This window comes from Cyprinus carpio, chromosome B7, assembly GCF_018340385.1.
Source record: "Cyprinus carpio isolate SPL01 chromosome B7, ASM1834038v1, whole genome shotgun sequence".
Lineage (NCBI taxonomy): Eukaryota > Metazoa > Chordata > Actinopteri > Cypriniformes > Cyprinidae > Cyprinus > Cyprinus carpio.
Window position 1 is genome coordinate 28,248,172 of NC_056603.1, and position 19,091 is coordinate 28,267,262.

Sequence of the window (19,091 nt, forward strand, 5' to 3'; positions counted from 1 at the left end):
AAAGCGGGGTTCCAAGGGCACCTGCCTCCTTCATTATGGAAAGAAAATGGCATTTAAATCCTCCCTATAGCACGCAGCTGCCCGCATATCCCTCCCCACCAACACTGAGGGCGGAACAGCTGAGTCCCTCCTGTTTAGAGGCCAAACTTTACTCTTTTTGTCACAGGCAAAATGTTGACGCCTCAAAAGTGAAGGGCAAACATTTTTTCCCCCCTGCCGTTTACCCACATCCCATGATCCACAATTATGCAGTTAAACAGTATTCATGACTTTCACAGGAACACACGTGAATAAGATAGGTTATCAAAAATATAATTTAATTTACACTTTGATTCAAAGGTACAGCGTGAGCTACAGAATATATTTGAACAAACACGGCTCAGAAACATTCTTGCATGTTGTTGCAAACAAAAACTTAAATAAAATAAAATACAACATAAAATATGGCCGAAATAATAAAAAACAATAACAATAGCTGTAAATAATAAAGAGGAACCAACTATTATGACCATAAATAAAATAAGTTAGTATATTTAAAAAATAAAACAAACAGTATCGCCACAGTCTATTTAGAGCAGTGTGGCCTAGCCCTCTACACAGTCAAAACAAAAGAAATATAAAATTGCACCGTTTAGACATTGTAACACTGCAACAAAGTCTCTGTTGGCGGAGCCATCATTGCTACATGAGTTGAGAGAGAGTACAGTTCTCGTCCCCTTGTTTCCCTTCATCCGCTCTGCAGATAAACACAGGTGGACTGCTGCATGGAGTGCAAACATCTGCAAAGCAAAGAAAACGTCAACATTAGCGTTTGTTCAGCAGCTTTACATTAGAGTACTGGCGTTTAAATCAAAGCGAATTCAACTGATTCCGTTGTTGTCAATCACTTACAAGATTACTACAATTAGCAAAATGCTAATAAAAATTATAATTATAATTAATGGTAATAGTATTGGCTTGATTCAGACAGTTCGACACACACGGACTCGGTCCGTACCATCTTATTGTTTTGCGCGGCGTTACTTCAGCGCTGGTGGATGCGCTACGGTCATCCTGCTTGGCCTCCAGGGTCCTTTTTCTTTTCGGGAAGAAGTCTGGTGGAAATCAATAAAATGTTAGACATGTTTGCTCGCATTTCACAATAAATATCCAAACATTAAAAGTTCCCATTGTCTTGATTTCTAGTTTTCAAGGCATGTACCTGTAATTTGTGGCGTGCTGTTTCTGGGGGTCTCTGGGACGAGTGCCCGTTTCCGTCTGTTTCTGAGGACTGAAGAACGAGCTGGTCTTGAGTTGAGCGCACCAGAGAGGTTCTCCTGGTTGATTTCGTGTGCTCGACTCGGGACGTCCGCGGACTCTTGAACTAACGGACCCCTGGAAACCCCATGTGACCCGCGGTCAGCGCCGGACGCGTCTCCTGTTGCATTAACAGACGCCGCGGCGCGAGCTCTTTGCACTTTATCCTTGTAGAAAAACGGCACAGTGTCCTCTGAAATCGCCTCCCACTCGTAATCTCCAGGCAAAGGCGAGTTGGTCTCAAAGTTAAAATTCCACCGGCTCTGGTCCCGCTCGGAGATCTCCTGGAGTTTGCGTGTCATCTCACCGTGCAGCTCCTCGTGATCCACGGGTCCGAAAAGGTTACGGCAAACCTTTGTGCGCGCGAGAAGAGGAAAGGTCCTCCGTGCAACATGACGCTCCAGATTGTTTGATACGTCCACGTTTGCCATGATGCCTAAAAGTCAAAGCCGTACGCCGACGTTTGTTTGGTTCTTGTTGTCTCTAGTCTGTTTATATCTGTGCCGGTGGTTAAAGGCCAGTGTTTGTACGAGAAAAGGCCTCCGATTGGCTTGACGCACACCACGCCCTGCGCGATAAACCCCCCACCAGTATCAGCGAAGACCCCTTCCCCCCTCATACTGAAAACCAGCCCAGGCATGAATACCATGAAATAAGTGATTGTTTTGAAAGGGGGGTGTTATAGGTCTAATATTCTAAACGGAGTTATTCCTACCAAAGTGTTATTTGTATAAAATTATTTCGTTAATAAAGTTAAACAATAACTCTCTGTTTATTTAAAATAATAAACATAATTATAATATTTATTTTAAATATAATAATAATAATACACAATAATAATGTAACGAAAATTAATGCAACATATATGTTACATCATTAAAATTAGGCTATATTACTAGCTTATGTGAAATTCATTATAACAATATGTGAATATAAATATTCGGGTTAGGTTTAGTCTGCAGTATTTCTCTTCATTAACAATGTTTGTCTTCTTGTTCTTATAGTGTGTACTTGTGCTGGCTCAGTTTAAGCAGTATTTCATTAAGTGCAGATTACAGTTTTAACAAATGCTCTGGAGCACCAGCTGCACGGTAACCGCTAGATTACATGTACTTCGAACAAATATTTAAAACGTTGTGTTTTCAAACGCCACCCATCAAGATTTACATTTACGCCTCTAGTATAAATTATGAAGCGGTGAATGTAAGTATAAAACGTAAATATAATCTAGAAATCGAAATGGCACACAGATCTTCTTCTTCTTCTTCTTCGTGCTTATTGGCGGTTAATGGCACACAGATGTAAACGTTGAATCCAAATCAAGTCAAAACACTTCTCAAATACGTCAACCAATGGCGCGCGAAGCTCAACCAACGGGTGACTCGGCCGATGATGACGTCGAGCGCATTCGCAAGATGGCCGCGGTCCGCGCAAAACCGTCACGATCTTGAGCGGACGAGATTTGCTTTACGACAAGGAACAAATGACTCTGCGTAAAGGCCTAACTCGGAACTAACACCAGCTGCAGCTGCCCACCCAAATAAAACATGCTAATGAAGTGTTAAATTAATTTTATATTATCCACAATATGCGTTTCCCAGGATACGGTTACCATAACAACAACGTTAATATCGCCGCACATCAGCAAAGTTCGCTCGCGCTTGTCTGCAGGCTAGCAACGCACATTCATATTTTATATTTTAACTTGCATGTATTAGCTACTTAACAGATAACACTTTTTTCTTATATTATTAGGCCTAGATCATCCTGAATATATGAAATTGAGTTTTTACATACTTGATGTGGCCTGCTGTGTATTAGTTAACAAGACTGGGGACAGCACATCTCTGAAGTAACCGGATTTTATTCAGACCAGCTTTCAAGGCTCTCGATGATGCCTTCCTGCTACCGTATACTGCCTCACGAGACAGCTTTTCAAAAATGTTTCGAGACAGAGCCTGTGGTAGATTTACACACTTTTTAAGGACGACTTCGAAATCCTCTTCGTGTTGTTATTTAGGAGTTGCTGACGCCTAGTGGCTATCTCGCGCTACTGCAGAGTAACGTCAGACGTCAGCTAATACATGCACGATAAAATATCCTCAGCTGATGACAAAATTAATTTCCATATCTTTCAGACTGTAGTGAAAAAAAACCTTTCAAAAAAGACATAAAAGACATTCAGATTTCCGTTTGGAAACTCTAACCAACAAAAAGAAACAATAATTTTGAACCTGATTTTATCCAGTGCTCAGCTATCTGTTCTTGATATTTATGCATACTGCTTCATTTGCATATTTATAAATAACATTTCCGAAAACTTTTAATGCAAATCTGTCTTTATATACAGTGATTAATCAGCTGGGGAGGTGTGATGTATATTACTTATTTATTTTACCTATATTCCCCTGTGGTGTCTTTCTTTAATTCTAGTTACAACAGTCTTTTGAATTCACAACTAAGAATACTGTAAAGTATAAGAAGCTTTCATGTATTCAAAAAAAGTAATTTTTAACAAATTAGCTACATTTAGAAAAAGACCTCCGGGTATTTTAAGCATTCTTCAATCTTCAAAGTTACAAAAACATTTCAAATGTCTAAATCTAATGAGGGAAAAACTAATAGGAAGCATGTAAATTAAATTAATCAGCTATTTTGAAGCTATTTTTTCTGTTGCTGTATTACTGTAAGGAATGCTTATGGTGGAGGTAGGCAGGTAAGTGGTTGAATAGGTAGCAGCGGTTGGTTAGGGAGTGGTTTTGTCATCATAAACCCTCCGATTCACTTCCTAGTGACACTCTAGAGCTGCCCAAGCTTGTAGTGGCCTAGAGGATCCAAGAGCAAAGCCAACATCCAGATATGCTGGGGCATCAGGATACTCCTCTGGTAAGTCAGCTCTTTTAGCAAAAAAACATGGCATGAGATTCCAGATCATTTCTGGGGAGTTGTTTATAAATTGCTGAAAAGTTTCTAAAAAAAGACATTCATAGCAAAATATGTAAAGATGCAGCCACATTAATATAGAAAATATTTTCATTTTGCATTTTGTGAATAATAGCCTATACGTGAAGCTTCACATACCTCTACAGCCTTAGATGTTTCTGAAATTTCAAGGTACTGGTTTCAGAACAAACCGTCTAGTTTTATTGAGTTTTTAATGTCTTGACTTTTGTTGAAGTACACAGCTGGACACTGAAGAAAAAGTATATGAAGAGATAAAATGACGTTGTAGGAAAAAAAAAAAAGTAAAGACAATTGATAAAGTGACATTATTAAAGATCTGTTTCCTCATGGATCTAATGTCTGTGTGTGACCTTTAATGCAAATGATTGTGTCTGTGTGCTGCATTGTCTAGGGCATTTTCCTCTCTCATACACCCCATCTCATCCCCTAGTCAAATCATGTGCAGCTCCTGCACCTCTCCACACACCCACACACATCAGTCATGTTTGCATAAGTGTCACTGGTACTTTTCAATAATCACATCCTCCCTCCAGGAATCAATTATTATTTATTCACCTTTTACATCAACATTCAGTGAGCCGCTCACAATGAATGCAGATTGGGAGCAATTGCATGTTAACTGATCAAACCACATTGTGTCTCCGGCTTAAAAACAATGAAATGAATGGCAACCATTAGGAAACTGGAAGTTTCGAAAGGTTTAAAATGGCAGGCATGGTGAAAGCTATACCTGGATCTGATAGTGTTTGGATGAAATTGATTGAAAAGAGATTAATCAAGCTCATTCAGATCTGATTGCATCAATCACATGCTGTGAACTGCCTGAAATGTTTTTTTTTTTTATAGCATTACGCTTCTGTTCCTGATTGCTTTTACTATGGCTGTTTCTGTCTGTGCCTCTTCAACCTTCATAATCACTTGTTGACTAGGATGCAAATAAGCTTTAGTTGTCAGCTGCATAGACAACATCTGCGGGTGATCATTTATGGCTGCTATCAGTGTTTATAATGACATGTAAGTTTACATGGGTGATTTTTTATGTTAAAGCATATTTCCATATTCAAACACATGCAGTGTCTACTTTTATGTCTTTAACTTGTTCTTTCTTTCTGCTTGCTTTGCTATTTCTTTGCTTTCTGACTCTAACTTTACCTCTGGTTGGTAAAAAGCACATCAGTTTCTCAGTTCATGTGTGGCTCGGCCTTTACCAGAAGGGAGGGCATGTTTGCATGCTTGTAAAGAATGAAAATGAAAATTGCTTCTGCTTTACATAAGCATTTCCAACTACCTGAAGTGCCTCGCTGAACAAATCAGCAGCTCCTGTGGCTGCACCTGACTGGACTGTGATGCAAATGCATTTTATTTCTGTCTGTAGGGGGTGTTACGGCAGGGCAGGAGGTGTCTGCGATGTGGGGAACTGTTGATTGACTCCCAAGAACACAGGTGAGACTAGTTGCACCACTTAGTTACTACCACTAAATATTTAACACCGTTCAACATTCTTGACCTTTTGTGTCACTGTTTGCAGTTCTCTACCGGGATGTCAGTGTTACACCCCGCTTACAGAGTCTGTTATTCAAATGGGCGAAAAGGGCAATGAGAGGTTTGATAAACCCCAATGGATGGCCGGACGTTTGGGAGATATTGATTTTGTTGGAGTCAGTCGGACCAGGGGCAAGGTATACATGCACAGATATTTACAAAATCTTTTCACTGTAACTCAGATTCACTACTAATGAGTTCAAGCTTGTGCACATTATTCACAGACTATTTGTCAGTCCAGTTTGTCAGGGTAACCAGCTCCACAGATCCAGCTGAAATCTACCAGATGTTGACTAAGCAGTGGGGTCTGGCCCCTCCTCATCTGGTGGTGGCACTAAAGGGAGGTGATGAAGTGGCTCAGATGAAGCCCTGGCTGAGGGACACACTTAGAAAAGGCCTTGTGAAGGCAGCACAGAGCACAGGTGGGTCATTTCTTGTTCACTAAAAACAAAAATTGCAATCTCTTTTTGATTGTTACAGACCTATGATCCTTGACCCACACAGGTGCATGGATCCTCACCAGTGGTTTGCGTTTTGGCATCACCAAGAACCTGGGTCAGGCTGTAAGGGACCACTCTCTAGCGAGCACTTCCCCTAAGGTGAGAGTGGTGGCTATTGGAATTGCTCCCTGGAACATGATTCAGAACAGAGATCTTCTGCTGGCTGCAAGGGTGAGGACTACCTGCTGACATGAATAGAAAGGTCTTCTCAAATGATACATTTTGATGTCATAATTATGTGATTTATGTTCCAATTATATGATTCAGTTGCATGGAAAAAGCATGTGGGCTTTTTGTTACACAAGAGAGTGCTGGAGAAATGAGTCCTAAAATCCAGAAACAAGTTAGAATTCCTGCACTTAGTTTTCATCTTTTTTTTCTTTCTTTCTTTTTTTTCGTGGTTTACCCATGCTCAAGATATTTCCAAAATTTATTATATAATATAAAACATATTAATAATACCTCACTTGTGTTGTTTTTAGCTTTTACATGTCTTAAAAAGGGCGGTTTAATAGTATACTTGCACTCTTTTAAACTATTCTAACTTAAACTTGTAAGATTGAATGAGCTAATTCAAGGTGATGATGTTCAAGTCATGCAATAAGTATACGCTAGTAAATATTGTTTATTTTTTATAATTTGCTATTTTTGTTTAGCCTGATCATCCAGCACAATATCCATCTGAGGATCTTCCCCACGGTGCAGTGTACTCTTTGGACTGCAATCATTCTCATTTCATTCTGGTGGACGAGGACCCACAGAGACCTGGAGCCACTGGTGAGATGAGAGTCAAGATGCTCAAACACATCTCTCTGCAGCGCACAGGATATGGAGGTGAGATCAGATGCATTTTTTCTCAGAGTGTCTCTGTAAATTTAGCAATGTTTTATGTTCTCGTGCATATATTTTCAAAGGAGTTTATTGTTCTGACAGGCACAGAAGGCATAGAAATCCCTGTCTTATGTCTTCTGGTTCATGGAGAGCCAAGGATATTGCAGGTCACTCTTAACATTTTCTTTATTAAATATATCTAATGAAGTGTGTTGTTGTAGCATGATGGCAATATCCACTTTCAATCCATTCTTACAGAAAATGTACAAGAATATTCAGAATTCAATACCCTGGCTGATTTTAGCTGGCTCAGGAGGAGTCGCTGATATTTTAGTGACCCTGATGGACAGAGGTTGCTGGGATGCTGACATGGTCCGAGAGCTGTTGATAAACACCTTTACCAATGGCCTACACAGCACTGAAATCCCTTCTTGGGTCAAACTGGTAAAGGACAATCTTTGTTTTAAGATAGTTAGACATTATGTTTTTATGCAAGGATGTTCATGCTGTTTAAGGCACAAGTTATGTGTGTAAAGACTCAATTTTGTCCATTAGATCCAGAGAATATTGGACCACGGTCACCTGCTGACAGTTCATGACCCAGAGCAGGACTCAGAACTGGACACAGTAATTCTCAAAGCTCTGGTTAAAGGTGTGTAACTGTAATTTTATACTAACTCAAGCAAACATATGGGGGAATCGTATATTTCTCTATTTCACTGTTTGTAGGAATGATATATTTCTGCATAATGTTGTCAGTAAGTTCATAAATGTTCTTGTCTGGGCTCAGCTTGTAAGAGTCAAAGTCAGGAAGCACAGGACTTCCTGGATGAGCTGAAACTGGCTGTGGCCTGGAATAGGGTGGACATTGCTAAAAGTGAGATCTTCAGTGGAGATGTGGCATGGAGTGTGAGAATTGAACTTTTAAAACAGAATTGTTTTGTTGGTTGTATTTGATTTATCACTACTTTTGTTTTTTTGGATTCTCATACACAGTGTTTCTTGATGCTGTTTTAGGCTCAGGACCTGGAGGAGGTGATGATGGAGGCATTGATAAATGACAAGCCTGACTTTGTGCGTTTGTTTGTGGATAACGGCGTGAACATAAATGAATTCCTAACTTACGGCCGTCTTCAGGAACTCTACTGCTCTGTTCCTGAAAAAAACCTCCTTCACACCCTGCTCCTGAAAAAGCATCAGGTTCATATGGCTAACAAACGGATGTCAGGACACCCTCACACTGAACCTGGTGACCGCAGACCTCGTTTCACCTTCCATGAGGTCTCCAAAGTCCTCAAAGACTTTCTTGATGACACCTGTAGGGGTTTTTACCAAAAACTTCCAGCGGTGAGTGGGCCTTTAACACGCACTTAGACGTAACCCACCATGCTTCAGTCCTGGTATAAAATGTTATCTGCTGCAGGAGAGGATGGGGAAAGGCCGGCTTTTCCACAGCCAAAAAAACCTCCCAGACATGGACCGTCGTTGTGATCACCCTTGGAGAGACCTCTTCCTTTGGGCTATCCTGCAAAATAGGCAGGAAATGGCAAACTACTTCTGGGCAATGGTGAGTCAATAAACCGATATGAGTGATGAGCTCATTTTCATAAACTAAGTCCATTTACATGTTCACAATTTGTTCTTTAGACCTTAACAGAAGTTAGTACATACGTCCCATTGATTACCAGTCATTTGCTGTTGAGTATCACAGATAACATTAGTAGGGTGCACAGATAAAACATTATAAGGGTGGGTGAACAAAGAGCAATTTGCATGAACAAAAGTGCTGACAAGCTAAGAATAAATACTGAATGAATTTACTGTTTATGTTTTTGCATTTTACAGTTCTTGCTTATTTGTACTGTATGCAAAGTATTTATGGTGATCACATGTCCTCTTCTTTCCAGAGAATGTTTTGGCCAGGATTTCTAAATTGCTTAAAATGTCCTGGTTTTGGCTTTGTTTTCCAATAGACTGCTGCTACAAAACGTCCAAGTATCGTCAAGTTATGTTTACCATAGACCTTATTTTGCTCAATGATAGAAAAATTATTGTCATGTCAATAGAAAAAAAGGGCCAAAACCCAGACATTTTAGGAATTTTAGAAATCCCAGCCAGGACATGTCCGGGAAAGGAAGGACGTACGGTCACCCTTACTGGTTCAATGCATTATTGTACATTCATCTTTAATAGCTGTTTGTGTTTTTTAGGGCCCGGAGGCCGTGGCAGCAGCTCTGGTGGGCTGTAAGATAATGAAGGAGATGGCCCATCTGGCTACTGAAGCAGAGACTGCTCGCAGTATGAAGAATGCCAAATACGAGCAGTTTGCTATGGGTGAGAATCACACCACCAGCACCAAGCAACAGACCCATCGCTCAGCAGAGCGGAGAACACAATCATTCAAACATTTAATCTTTGTTGAGTACATTTTTTGTCAAACCACTTGATAGGGAACAAACCTATCCAATATTAAGGTACAAGGAAGCTTTTTTTTTAAATTACAAGAAAAGTTTATGACTTTAGTGAAATATACTGACATGGATGGTTTTTCACGCTTAAAACTGTGAACTCTGGGTCATATTTAACTACGTGTCATAATAATCCTGCCACAGTCACAGTTATGTTTCTTGTAAACCTTTGACACTGTAGTTTATAACAGGGCCAAATATGGTGCTAACTTTCTTTAAAAAAGGGGCCTTAATCTGTTGATTAAAAAAAGTAAAACAAATAGTAGACAATGTTGTTATGGTCTACTCAACATTGTCCCATTTCAATACAATAATATTTTGGAAAGCTTTTAAGATTGCACCAAAAATTGTAAAAGTGCTTCATACAAAAAACAGCATTCTAAGCCTTCGGAAGTCATACAACAGTTTTGTCTGAGGAACAGAATCAGGATTGAATTAAATCCTGTCATCATTTACTCACCCTTATGTTGTTCCATATCTGTATGACTTCTTTACGGCTGATTCGAAGAATTTGAAGAATGCTGGTAACTAAACAGTTCATTTGAGTTAGGTTGAGAAAATGACACAGAATGTTAATTACGTTTCATTAAGCCTATATTAAGTGTAACTACCAGAACTGTCAGTCCTGATACCTGCACTGTTCTGACAGATCTGTTCAGTGAGTGTTATTCAAACAGTGAAGACAGAGCCTATTCGCTCCTGGTGAGGAAAACATGCTGCTGGAACAAAGCAACGGCCCTGAATCTCGCCACTTTGGCAGATGCCAAATGCTTTTTTGCTCATGATGGAGTCCAGGTAACATCTTATGATTAATTCTTACATTATCTTGCCACCAACCAACCAAATCCCCATGATCAACCTGGAGGCTCTTGCACAGGCCCTTCTGACCAAAGTCTGGTGGGGAGCCATGAGGACAGACACTTCCATCTCTAGACTCTTGCTCACGTTCTTCATGCCTCCCCTCGTTTGGACCAACCTCGTCAAGTTCAAGTGGGGACATTTGTTGTGATTAATTCCATGTGTGACATTGAAACTGATGTTTGATTCATTGTGCATCAGTATGTGTGTGTATTTGTCACAGTGCAGAGGAAAAAGTGAGCAAAGGTGAAAGGGAGCCGTTTGCCGAGCTGGACAGTTTGGAAACAGAACAGGCCTTGTTACTCACAGATGAGAACCCAGCGTAAGCCTCTGTTTCATACTAGAATAGATAAAAACTACAGTGAAGTTGAAAGATCTTTTTGAAGACATCTGTTTTTTTTTTTCTTAGTGCGGCTGAAGGTGGCAGTGATTCTGCAGTGCGGAGCTGCAGTGCAACTTTCATTTATGTGATGCTGCAGAAGTGGAATCGTTTCTGGAGCGCTCCAGTCACTGTGTTCATGGGGAATGTCATCATGTACTTTGCCTTCCTCATTCTGTTCAGTTACGTGCTCCTTTTGGACTTCAGGCCCCCACCGCCACATGGCCCATCTGCAGCTGAAATTATCCTCTACTTCTGGGTCTTTACCCTGGTGTTGGAGGAAATCCGTCAGGTAGGACTGATTGCCAATGATCTATTGTTTTAAATCTGTGTGGTTGTTTTAAAATTGTGTTTGTATGTTGAAAGTCTTTTATGGTTCTCTGCTGAAATGACTTTGAGCAGAGATATGGTAGACATGTCATTATATTTATCAAAAATTATGAGAAACATAGTTAAAAGTAAGCTTTAAATGCTGATTTCTAATTTTAGGATTCTTTAGAATATGTAGAGCAGTTTTATTTTTGTTAACATAAAACGTTAACTTAAAAAAAATGTTAATTGAAATAAAACAGAAATAATATAGAATATAAATTTTAGATGAAAAATGTAAATTAAAATTAGAAGTGTTGCCTTGGCAACTAACTGAAATAAGAAAAAAATATTTTAAATGTAATTTCAAAATAAGTTTTAATACTAAAATGATTAAAACTGAATCTGAAAAAGTTAAGCTACATAGAAATATAATAAAAATGGAAATTAAATATAACAAAATTAAATTAATATTAAAATGAAAACTGAAAATATTAAAATAATAATTTAAAATATTAATTTCTACTGTAATAACATATAAATAATAATAAAATAACACTGATGTAGTGTGGCCAGTTTTTAAACACACCGGGTCACACACAGGGTTGCACAAAACTCCTCATGAATTCTAATTTGATTTGTATTGAAGTAGCAAATAAGGTGCATAACTGTAATTTGAATTTAAGGAGGAAGATTTAAAATCAACCTAAAAGTTCACATACAGGTGCATCTCAATAAATTAGAATGTCGTGGAAAAGTTCATTTATTTCAGTAATTCAACTCAAATTGTGAAACTCGTATTAAATTAATTCAATGCACACAGACTGAAGTAGTTTAAGTCTTTGGTTCCTTTAATTTTGATGATTTTGGCTCACATTTAACAAAACCCCACCAATCTCAACAAATCAGAATATGGTGACATGCCAATCAGCTAATCAACTCAAAACACCTGCAAAGGTTTCCTGAGCCTTCAAAATGGTGTCTCAGTTTGGTTCACTAGGCTACACAATCATGGGGAAGACAGTTGTCCAGAAGACAATCATTGACACCCTTCACAAGGAGGGTAAGCCACAAACATTCATTGCCAAAGAAGCTGGCTGTTCACAGAGTGCTGTATCCAAGCATGTTAACAGAAAGTTGAGTGGAAGTAAAAAGTGTGGAAAAAATAGATGCACAACCAACCGGGAAAACCGCAGCCTTATGAGGATTGTCAAGCAAAATCGATTCAAGAATTTGAGTGAACTTCACAAGGAATAGACTGAGGCTGGGGTCAAGGCATCAAGAGCCACCACACACAGACGTGTCAAGGAATTTGGCTACATTTGTCATTTTCCTCTTGTTAAGCCACTCCTGAACCACAGACAACATCAGAGGCGTTTTACCTGGGCTAAGGAGAAGAAAAACTGGACTGTTGCCCAGTTGTCCAAAGTCGTCTTTTCAGATGAGAGCAAGTTTTGTATTTCATTTGGAAACCAAGGTCCTAGAGTCTGGAGGAAGGGTGGAGAAGCTCATAGCCCAAGTTTCTTAAAGTCCAGTGTTAAAGGGTTAGTTCACCCAAAAATGAAAATTATGTCATTAATGACTGACCCTCATGTCGTTCCAAACCCGTAAGACCTCCGTTCATCTTCGGAACACAGTATAAGATATTTTAGATTTAGTCCGAGAGCTTTCTGTCCCTCCATTGAGAATGTATATACGGTATACTGTCCACGTCCAGAAAGGTAATAAAAACATCATCAAAGTAGTCCATGTGACATCAGAGGGTCCGTTAGAATTTTGTGAAGCATCAAAAATACATTTTGGTCCAAAAATATCAAAAACTACGACTTTATTCAGCCTTGTCTTCTCTCCCGGGTCTGTTATGAGCGCGTTCACAACACTGCAGTTTAGTGATATCCGGTTCGCATCACGCATGTGCAGTATCATCAGCTCCTCGCTTCTCGAACCGGACGCGTCTGACAGAAACGGTTCTTGACTCGAGAACGAGTCAATGTTTCGTTCGTTATCTGGCTCGGCTCGGTGTTCATCTGCAGTTCTCTCTTCACAGCAGTTCAGTCAGTGTACTGTTTGAGTAAATGAATTACTCCGGGATATTGGTTTATTTGAACTCAGAGGGAGTGTCAGCCATGTTAAAAAAGTTAACAGCTTAAATCATTTGTGGATTAATACTTATTGTTGACGCAAACCGTTTCAAACGATTCAGTTCGATTAGGTGAACTGGTTCAAGAAGATCCGGTTACATCGAGTGATTCGTTCGCGAACCGGATATCACTAAACTGCAGTGTTGTGAACGCGCTCATAACAGACCCGGGAGAGAAGACAATGCTGAATAAAGTCGTAGTTTTTTGATATTTTTGGACCAAAATGTATTTTCGATGCTTCAAAAAATTCTAACGGACCCTCTGATGTCACATGGACTACTTTGATGATGTTTTTATTACCTTTCTGGACGTGGACAGTATACCGTACATACATTCTCAATGAAGGGACAGAAAGCTCTCGGACTAAATCTAAAATATCTTATACTGTGTTCCGAAGATGAACGGAGGTCTCACGGGTTTGGAACGACATGAGGGTGAGTCATTAATGACATAATTTTCATTTTTGGGTGAACTATCCCTTTAATGACTTAATTTTCATTTTTGGGTGAACTATCCCTTTAAGTGTCCACAGTCTGTGATGATTTGGGGTGCAATGTCATCTGCTGGTGTTGGTCCATTGTGTTTTTTGAAAACAAAAGTCACTGCACCCGTTTACCAAGACATTTTGGAGCACTTAATGCTTCCTTCTGCTGACCAGCTTTTTGAAGATGCTGATTTCATTTTCCAGCAGGATTTGGCACCTGCCCACACTGCCAAAAGCACCAAAAGTTCTATGGGTATTGTCAAGAGGAAAATGAGAAACAAGTTACCAAAAAATGCAGATGAGCTGAAGGCCACTGTCAAAGAAGCCTGGGCTTCCATACCACCTCAGCAGTGCCACAAACTGATCACCTCCATTCAACGCCGAATTGAGGCAGTAATTAAAGCAAAAGGAGCCCCTACCAAGTATTGAGTACATGTGCAGTAAATGAACATACTTTCCAGAAGGCAAACAATTCACTAAAAATGTTTTTTTTTTTTTTTGTATTGGTCTTATGAAGTATTCTAATTTGTTGCGAAAGTGAATTGGTGGGTTTTTGTTAAATGTGAGCCAGAATCATCACAATTAAAGGAACCAAAGACTTAAACTTCTTCAGTCTGTGTGGACTGAATTTATTTAATGCACAAGTTTCACAATTTGAGTTGAATTACTGAAATAAATGAACTTTTCCACGACATTCTAATTTATTGAGAAGCACCTGTATTAATTCATTAGCTTTTTTTCTTTTCATTTTCTAGAACGAGTTAACCCTGACATTTTGATACAGACAATATACTCTGATAAATAATCAGAGTACTTTACATCCTCGTACAGATTTTTTTTTTATTAAAATGCACATAAATTGCCTTTCAGAAGTCTAATATTTTAAACACAACAGAAAAGTACATCGTAAAAATACAGTAAAAAATGCAATGCAACAGAGCACAACTGATTCATCATACAATACAGTACAATGCCACATGCCATATATAATATAGTACAATACAGTGCAGGAAAATACAAACAATATACAATACACAATACAATACAAGTCATTAACACACATGCAGGGTGGAGTCTAGGGTTCATCCGAAATAACAGGTACAAATGCAGTTTAGCAGTGAAGGGGCCTGTGTGCCCAAGCAGCTGAACAAACAGTGCCAACAAAACTGGGAGAAGGGTTAAGGAACATATCCAGTTCAGGGAAGTTGTTTATAAGAGTGGCATCACAGGTGAAGACACTGTTTTAGCTGTTGTTTTGATGGGTCTGAAATGGTTACTTGAGGGTAGAGATTCAAATATGTGCTGACCAGGGTTTAAACACTCATGTCTGATCTCACCTGCCCTGCCATTTCCTGGACTCCGACTTGTTAGATGGCTAGGGCAGATGGTAGCCAATGATTCTTTCTGCTGGGTGCCTATAATGTGCAAAGGTGTGGCTTCATGTGTGACGAAAATAAATATGCGATACCAGACAGTTACGGATGAGGTGAGGACAGAGGTACAGAACAGGTTGATCAAGGCTTGTGGAGGAATAACATTGAGCATTTCAATCAGCAAAATCTTTTTTGAGACTTTTTTGATGTTATTGGGGGGAAATTAGTTGGTTATACTTCTGAAGTACACAGTGCAGTTATATTGGTATTTAGTGTATGCAATAATTTTTAACACTCTCTGATCCACAGAGTTTCTTCACGGATGAGGACATGAGTATTTTTAAGAAGATGAAGCTGTATGTAGAGGATAACTGGAACAAATGTGACATGGTGGCCATCTCTCTTTTCGTGGTGGGATTGTCATGCAGGTATTATGATCACATAGTGCTGTTGTATGGGCCGCATTAAAGTAACAATGTGCTTAATATGAATCCTTTGTTTTCTCAAATGGCCACAAGCACGTATGAGGCTGGCCGCACTGTTCTGGCTTTGGACTTCATGGTTTTCACCTTAAGACTCATTCACATTTTTGCCATCCATAAGCAACTCGGGCCTAAAATCATCATTGTGGAGAGAATGGTGAAACTTGACATCATCTCATTTAAAATTAAAAGTCATAGTCAGAAGAAGCATCCATTTAACCTCCAAAACATCCATCATGTTTTTAAATGATTTCACAGATCAAAGATGTCTTCTTCTTCTTGTTCTTCCTGACCGTGTGGCTGATAGCGTATGGAGTGACGACACAAGCCCTTCTGCACCCCAATGACCCGCGCATCGACTGGGTCTTCCGCAGGGCACTGTACCGCCCATACCTCCATATATTTGGACAGATTCCTCTGGAGGAAATAGATGGTACACTGCCAGTATTCTTGCTTTGAGCACATTGTAGCTCACTGTTTGCACAAAAAAAAACAAAAAAAAAAAACAAAACAATGTATTATACTAATTATTAATATTTTTAATTAGCTTTTATTTGTATATTTTCAGTTTTGATTTAGGGTTAGGGTTAGGTTTAGTTACTTTTTATTATTTTTATTATTACGTATTAGTAACATTATTATTTAAACATTTCAATTTGATTTTCATTTAAGTTGCTTTTTTATTTAGCTGTTTAAACCTAGTAATTTTAGCTTAAACTTGCTTCAGTAAGTTACCAAGGCAATATTTCTTATACAAACACACCCAACCACCCACCCACACAGGGAGGGAGGGAGGGAGAGAGAGAGAGAGAGAGAGAGAGAGAGAGAGAGTTACTTGACCTAGATTCATAATTGACCTAGATTCTCAATGTTTTTTTTTTTTATTTCTTTTTTCAATGAGTCTAGTCAGATCATTTCTGTCAGTATCTGTTTATGTTCAGTTACTAGATTTGAACACTAGGTGGAGCTATTGCAGTTTATTCTTGACTGTATTTGTCCATGTATCTTCCCAGCGGCAAAAATGTCAGATGATAACTGCACTAATGATGTGCAGGAGATCATCTTAGGCACTCTGCCTCCCTGCCCAAACATCTACGCCAACTGGCTGGTCATTCTGCTGCTCGTCATCTATCTGCTGGTCACAAATGTGCTGCTGCTCAACCTTCTTATTGCCATGTTCAGGTCAGCAAACTTTGTATATAAATAATATATACAAATTGGACAGATCTATTGTACATTCAAAGGAAACACTTTGGCTTGAGTTGCAGAAGGCATGGGATAACATTAATGTTGAAGTTCTCAGGAAATATATTGACACTATGCCAGAGAGATGTACTGCTGTAATTGCTGCAAAAGGTGGACATACCAAATAATGAAGTTAAAACTGGATAAAAACAGTATGACTCACTTTATCTGATATTTGTTGTGCTCGGAGTAACCATCTGTATGTTTCATAAACATTATGATATAATGATGAAATCATGTATTGGAGGTAAAAAAGGTCAATATTTTCAGACCTGTCAGGTGTTCTAATTTTGGTCACCACTGTATATATTTATTTATTTATTTGTAATTTTTTTCTACTATAAATGCCATGTAACTCTCTCCACAGCTACACCTTCCAGGTGGTGCAGGAGAATGCAGACATCTTCTGGAAGTTTCAGCGTTATAACCTGATTGTTGAATACCACAGCCGCCCAGCATTAGCTCCACCCTTCATCATCATCAGCCACATCTCTCAAGCTCTCCTCAGCTTTGTCAAAACTACAGAAACCAAGCAGGATCTGCTGGGTAAGTAGATCTTCAAACTGTGTGTGTGTGTGTGTGTGTGTGCTTCCTGTACAGATTATTCTGATAATTCATAATAATTACCCATTTTGTACCCAACTTTCTTTTAGAGGCAAGTTACAAGACATATCGAAAATGACCAAGAAAGGAACACATGACATGATGGAACACGTCAGAAAAAAGCAAAGAAAATATTTAAAGAAACTGTAGATAAACGTTTGTTCCTCTTTTCTTTACATGGTTAGAGAGGGAACTATCGGCTGGACTGGACCAGAAGCTGATGACATGGGAGACGGTGCAGAAGGAGAACTACCTGGCTAAACTGGAGCATGAGCACAGGGAGAGCAGTGCAGAGAGACTCCGATACACTTCCTCTAAGTATGTGTTATTACCCCATTTTCTTATTTTGATTTTTACAGGTGGCTACAGGTGGGGGGGTATGTGTTACAGCAAATCTATGCCGAATGAGTGTACGTATAACCATTTTAATCTATGTTTTTTGTGTGTGTGTGTAACACTTCATAGGGTACAGAGCTTGCTGAGGATGGTTGGGGGTTTTAAGGAGCATGAAAAGCGCATGGCAACAGTGGAGACTGAGGTGAGGTGAAGTGGTAGCTGCTGACTGAATGTGTTGAGATGTGTCATTCCTGTGTTCATGACTTCACTGAAAGTGAAACTTCTTCTGTAGGTGAGGTATTGTGGAGAGGTGTTGTCTTGGATTGCAGAGTGTTTCCACAAAAGTACTCTGAAGTGTGACAGAGACGCACCTGAAGCCCCACGTGAGGCTTTCTTTACTATAATGTTGCTCTCTCTTCTTCTGACTTCCTTATCTCCGTGCCTCATTTGTTCTCTCTCTTACTTAGCGTCTTCTTTCCATTGTCTCAGAGGTTTTGTCCTCCATCTGTGTTTTGCAGGGTCCATTGCCAGCTCCAGAAATCCACATCCACAGGAAGCCAAGCGACAGCAGCCATCGGGACATTCAGGATATGGTGCCGACAAGAAACTGCCTTACATTGATCAGTGACCTGGCCACGTTATTATGCTTTTGTTTGATTTAACTTGAAATAGAATATAGTAGTTTAGTATAGGTTATTGTAATTGAGACTCCAGGCCACAAAACGAGACACACACTGTGCAGATGTTCTGAGTTTGAGTTATTTCTTTGTGCATTATACATTTTGCAGCTAAATAGCACTAAATTATAATTATCATTATACAAATGTTCTATACAATAAAAAAATCATTTTATAATTTAATGCACTTCAGTTAATTGAAATTGTGTTGTTGTTATTATTATTATTATTTTGTAGTTAGAAGAATATTAATTTTCTTTTTGCCCTTCTATCACAGCCTGAACAGCCTGTATCAGTAAAATGAACTTTGTCAATTGAATTATCATTGTGAGGCATTGTATGAATGCTACAAAGTCCTTTACTTCCTCGTTTCAATAGGCTTTTACAATGAATAAATATATGTACACTACCATTCAAAAGTTTGTGATCGGTAAGATTGTTTTTAAAAGGCTCTTGTGCTCACCAAGGCTGCATTTATTTAATGAAATCAAAAATCCTGTAAAAACAGCAATATTGCAAAATATTGTTAGAATTTAAAATAGCTGTTTTCTATTTTAATATAAAGTAGTCAACATTTGAAGTGGATCAGAAACGTTCATCAAA

The 19,091-nt window shown here is 39.0% G+C and overlaps 2 protein-coding genes across 4 annotated transcripts; one reads left to right on the forward strand and one right to left on the reverse strand.

Moving 5' to 3' along the window:
* Positions 1-296: 296 nt before the first annotated feature.
* On the reverse strand, positions 297-1,824 carry LOC109081731 (cyclin-dependent kinase inhibitor 1C-like). The gene is made up of 3 exons (XM_019096704.2): positions 1,202-1,824; positions 998-1,094; positions 297-779 (listed from the first exon to the last, which is right to left on the reverse strand). Coding segments are annotated over exons 1-3 (624 nt in total). The 5' UTR covers positions 1,728-1,824; the 3' UTR covers positions 297-778.
* Positions 1,825-3,676: 1,852 nt separating this feature from the next.
* On the forward strand, positions 3,677-18,979 carry LOC109081734 (transient receptor potential cation channel subfamily M member 5-like). Of its 3 annotated transcripts, XM_042728174.1 has the most exons (26): positions 3,680-4,182; positions 5,636-5,703; positions 5,789-5,939; positions 6,044-6,224; positions 6,307-6,473; positions 6,959-7,136; positions 7,236-7,300; positions 7,392-7,577; positions 7,689-7,785; positions 7,924-8,042; positions 8,151-8,480; positions 8,557-8,700; positions 9,344-9,467; positions 10,251-10,396; positions 10,479-10,591; positions 10,683-10,781; positions 10,869-11,130; positions 15,455-15,574; positions 15,653-15,784; positions 15,886-16,060; positions 16,641-16,809; positions 17,240-17,418; positions 17,661-17,793; positions 17,941-18,013; positions 18,104-18,194; positions 18,330-18,979. In XM_042728174.1, the coding sequence occupies exons 1-26, from the start codon at positions 4,156-4,158 to the stop codon at positions 18,437-18,439; spliced, it is 3,639 nt and encodes a 1,212-aa protein (XP_042584108.1). In that variant the 5' UTR covers positions 3,680-4,155; the 3' UTR covers positions 18,440-18,979. The 3 variants fall into 3 exon arrangements, with proteins under 3 accessions (XP_042584110.1, XP_042584108.1, XP_042584111.1); XM_042728176.1 differs by lacking the exons at positions 17,941-18,013; positions 18,104-18,194; positions 18,330-18,979 and having other exon boundaries at positions 3,677-4,182; positions 17,526-17,788; XM_042728177.1 differs by lacking the exons at positions 3,680-4,182; positions 5,636-5,703; positions 5,789-5,939; positions 6,044-6,224 and having other exon boundaries at positions 6,362-6,504.
* The last annotated feature ends 112 nt before the right edge of the window (positions 18,980-19,091 follow it).

Bases quoted from the DNA above. Each gene is read 5' to 3' on its own strand.
- LOC109081731 (XM_019096704.2), bottom strand. From the start codon at position 1,727: ATGGCAAACGTGGACGTATCAAACAATCTGGAGCGTCATGTTGCACGG. The intron at 1,095-1,201 runs GTACATGCCTTG...GATTTCCACCAG, and splicing joins CAGCACGCCACAAATTACAG to ACTTCTTCCCGAAAAGAAAA.
- LOC109081734 (XM_042728174.1), top strand. From the start codon at position 4,156: ATGCTGGGGCATCAGGATACTCCTCTG. The intron at 6,474-6,958 runs GTGAGGACTACC...ATTTTTGTTTAG, and splicing joins ATCTTCTGCTGGCTGCAAGG to CCTGATCATCCAGCACAATA. The intron at 7,786-7,923 runs GTGTGTAACTGT...GTCTGGGCTCAG, and splicing joins TCTCAAAGCTCTGGTTAAAG to CTTGTAAGAGTCAAAGTCAG.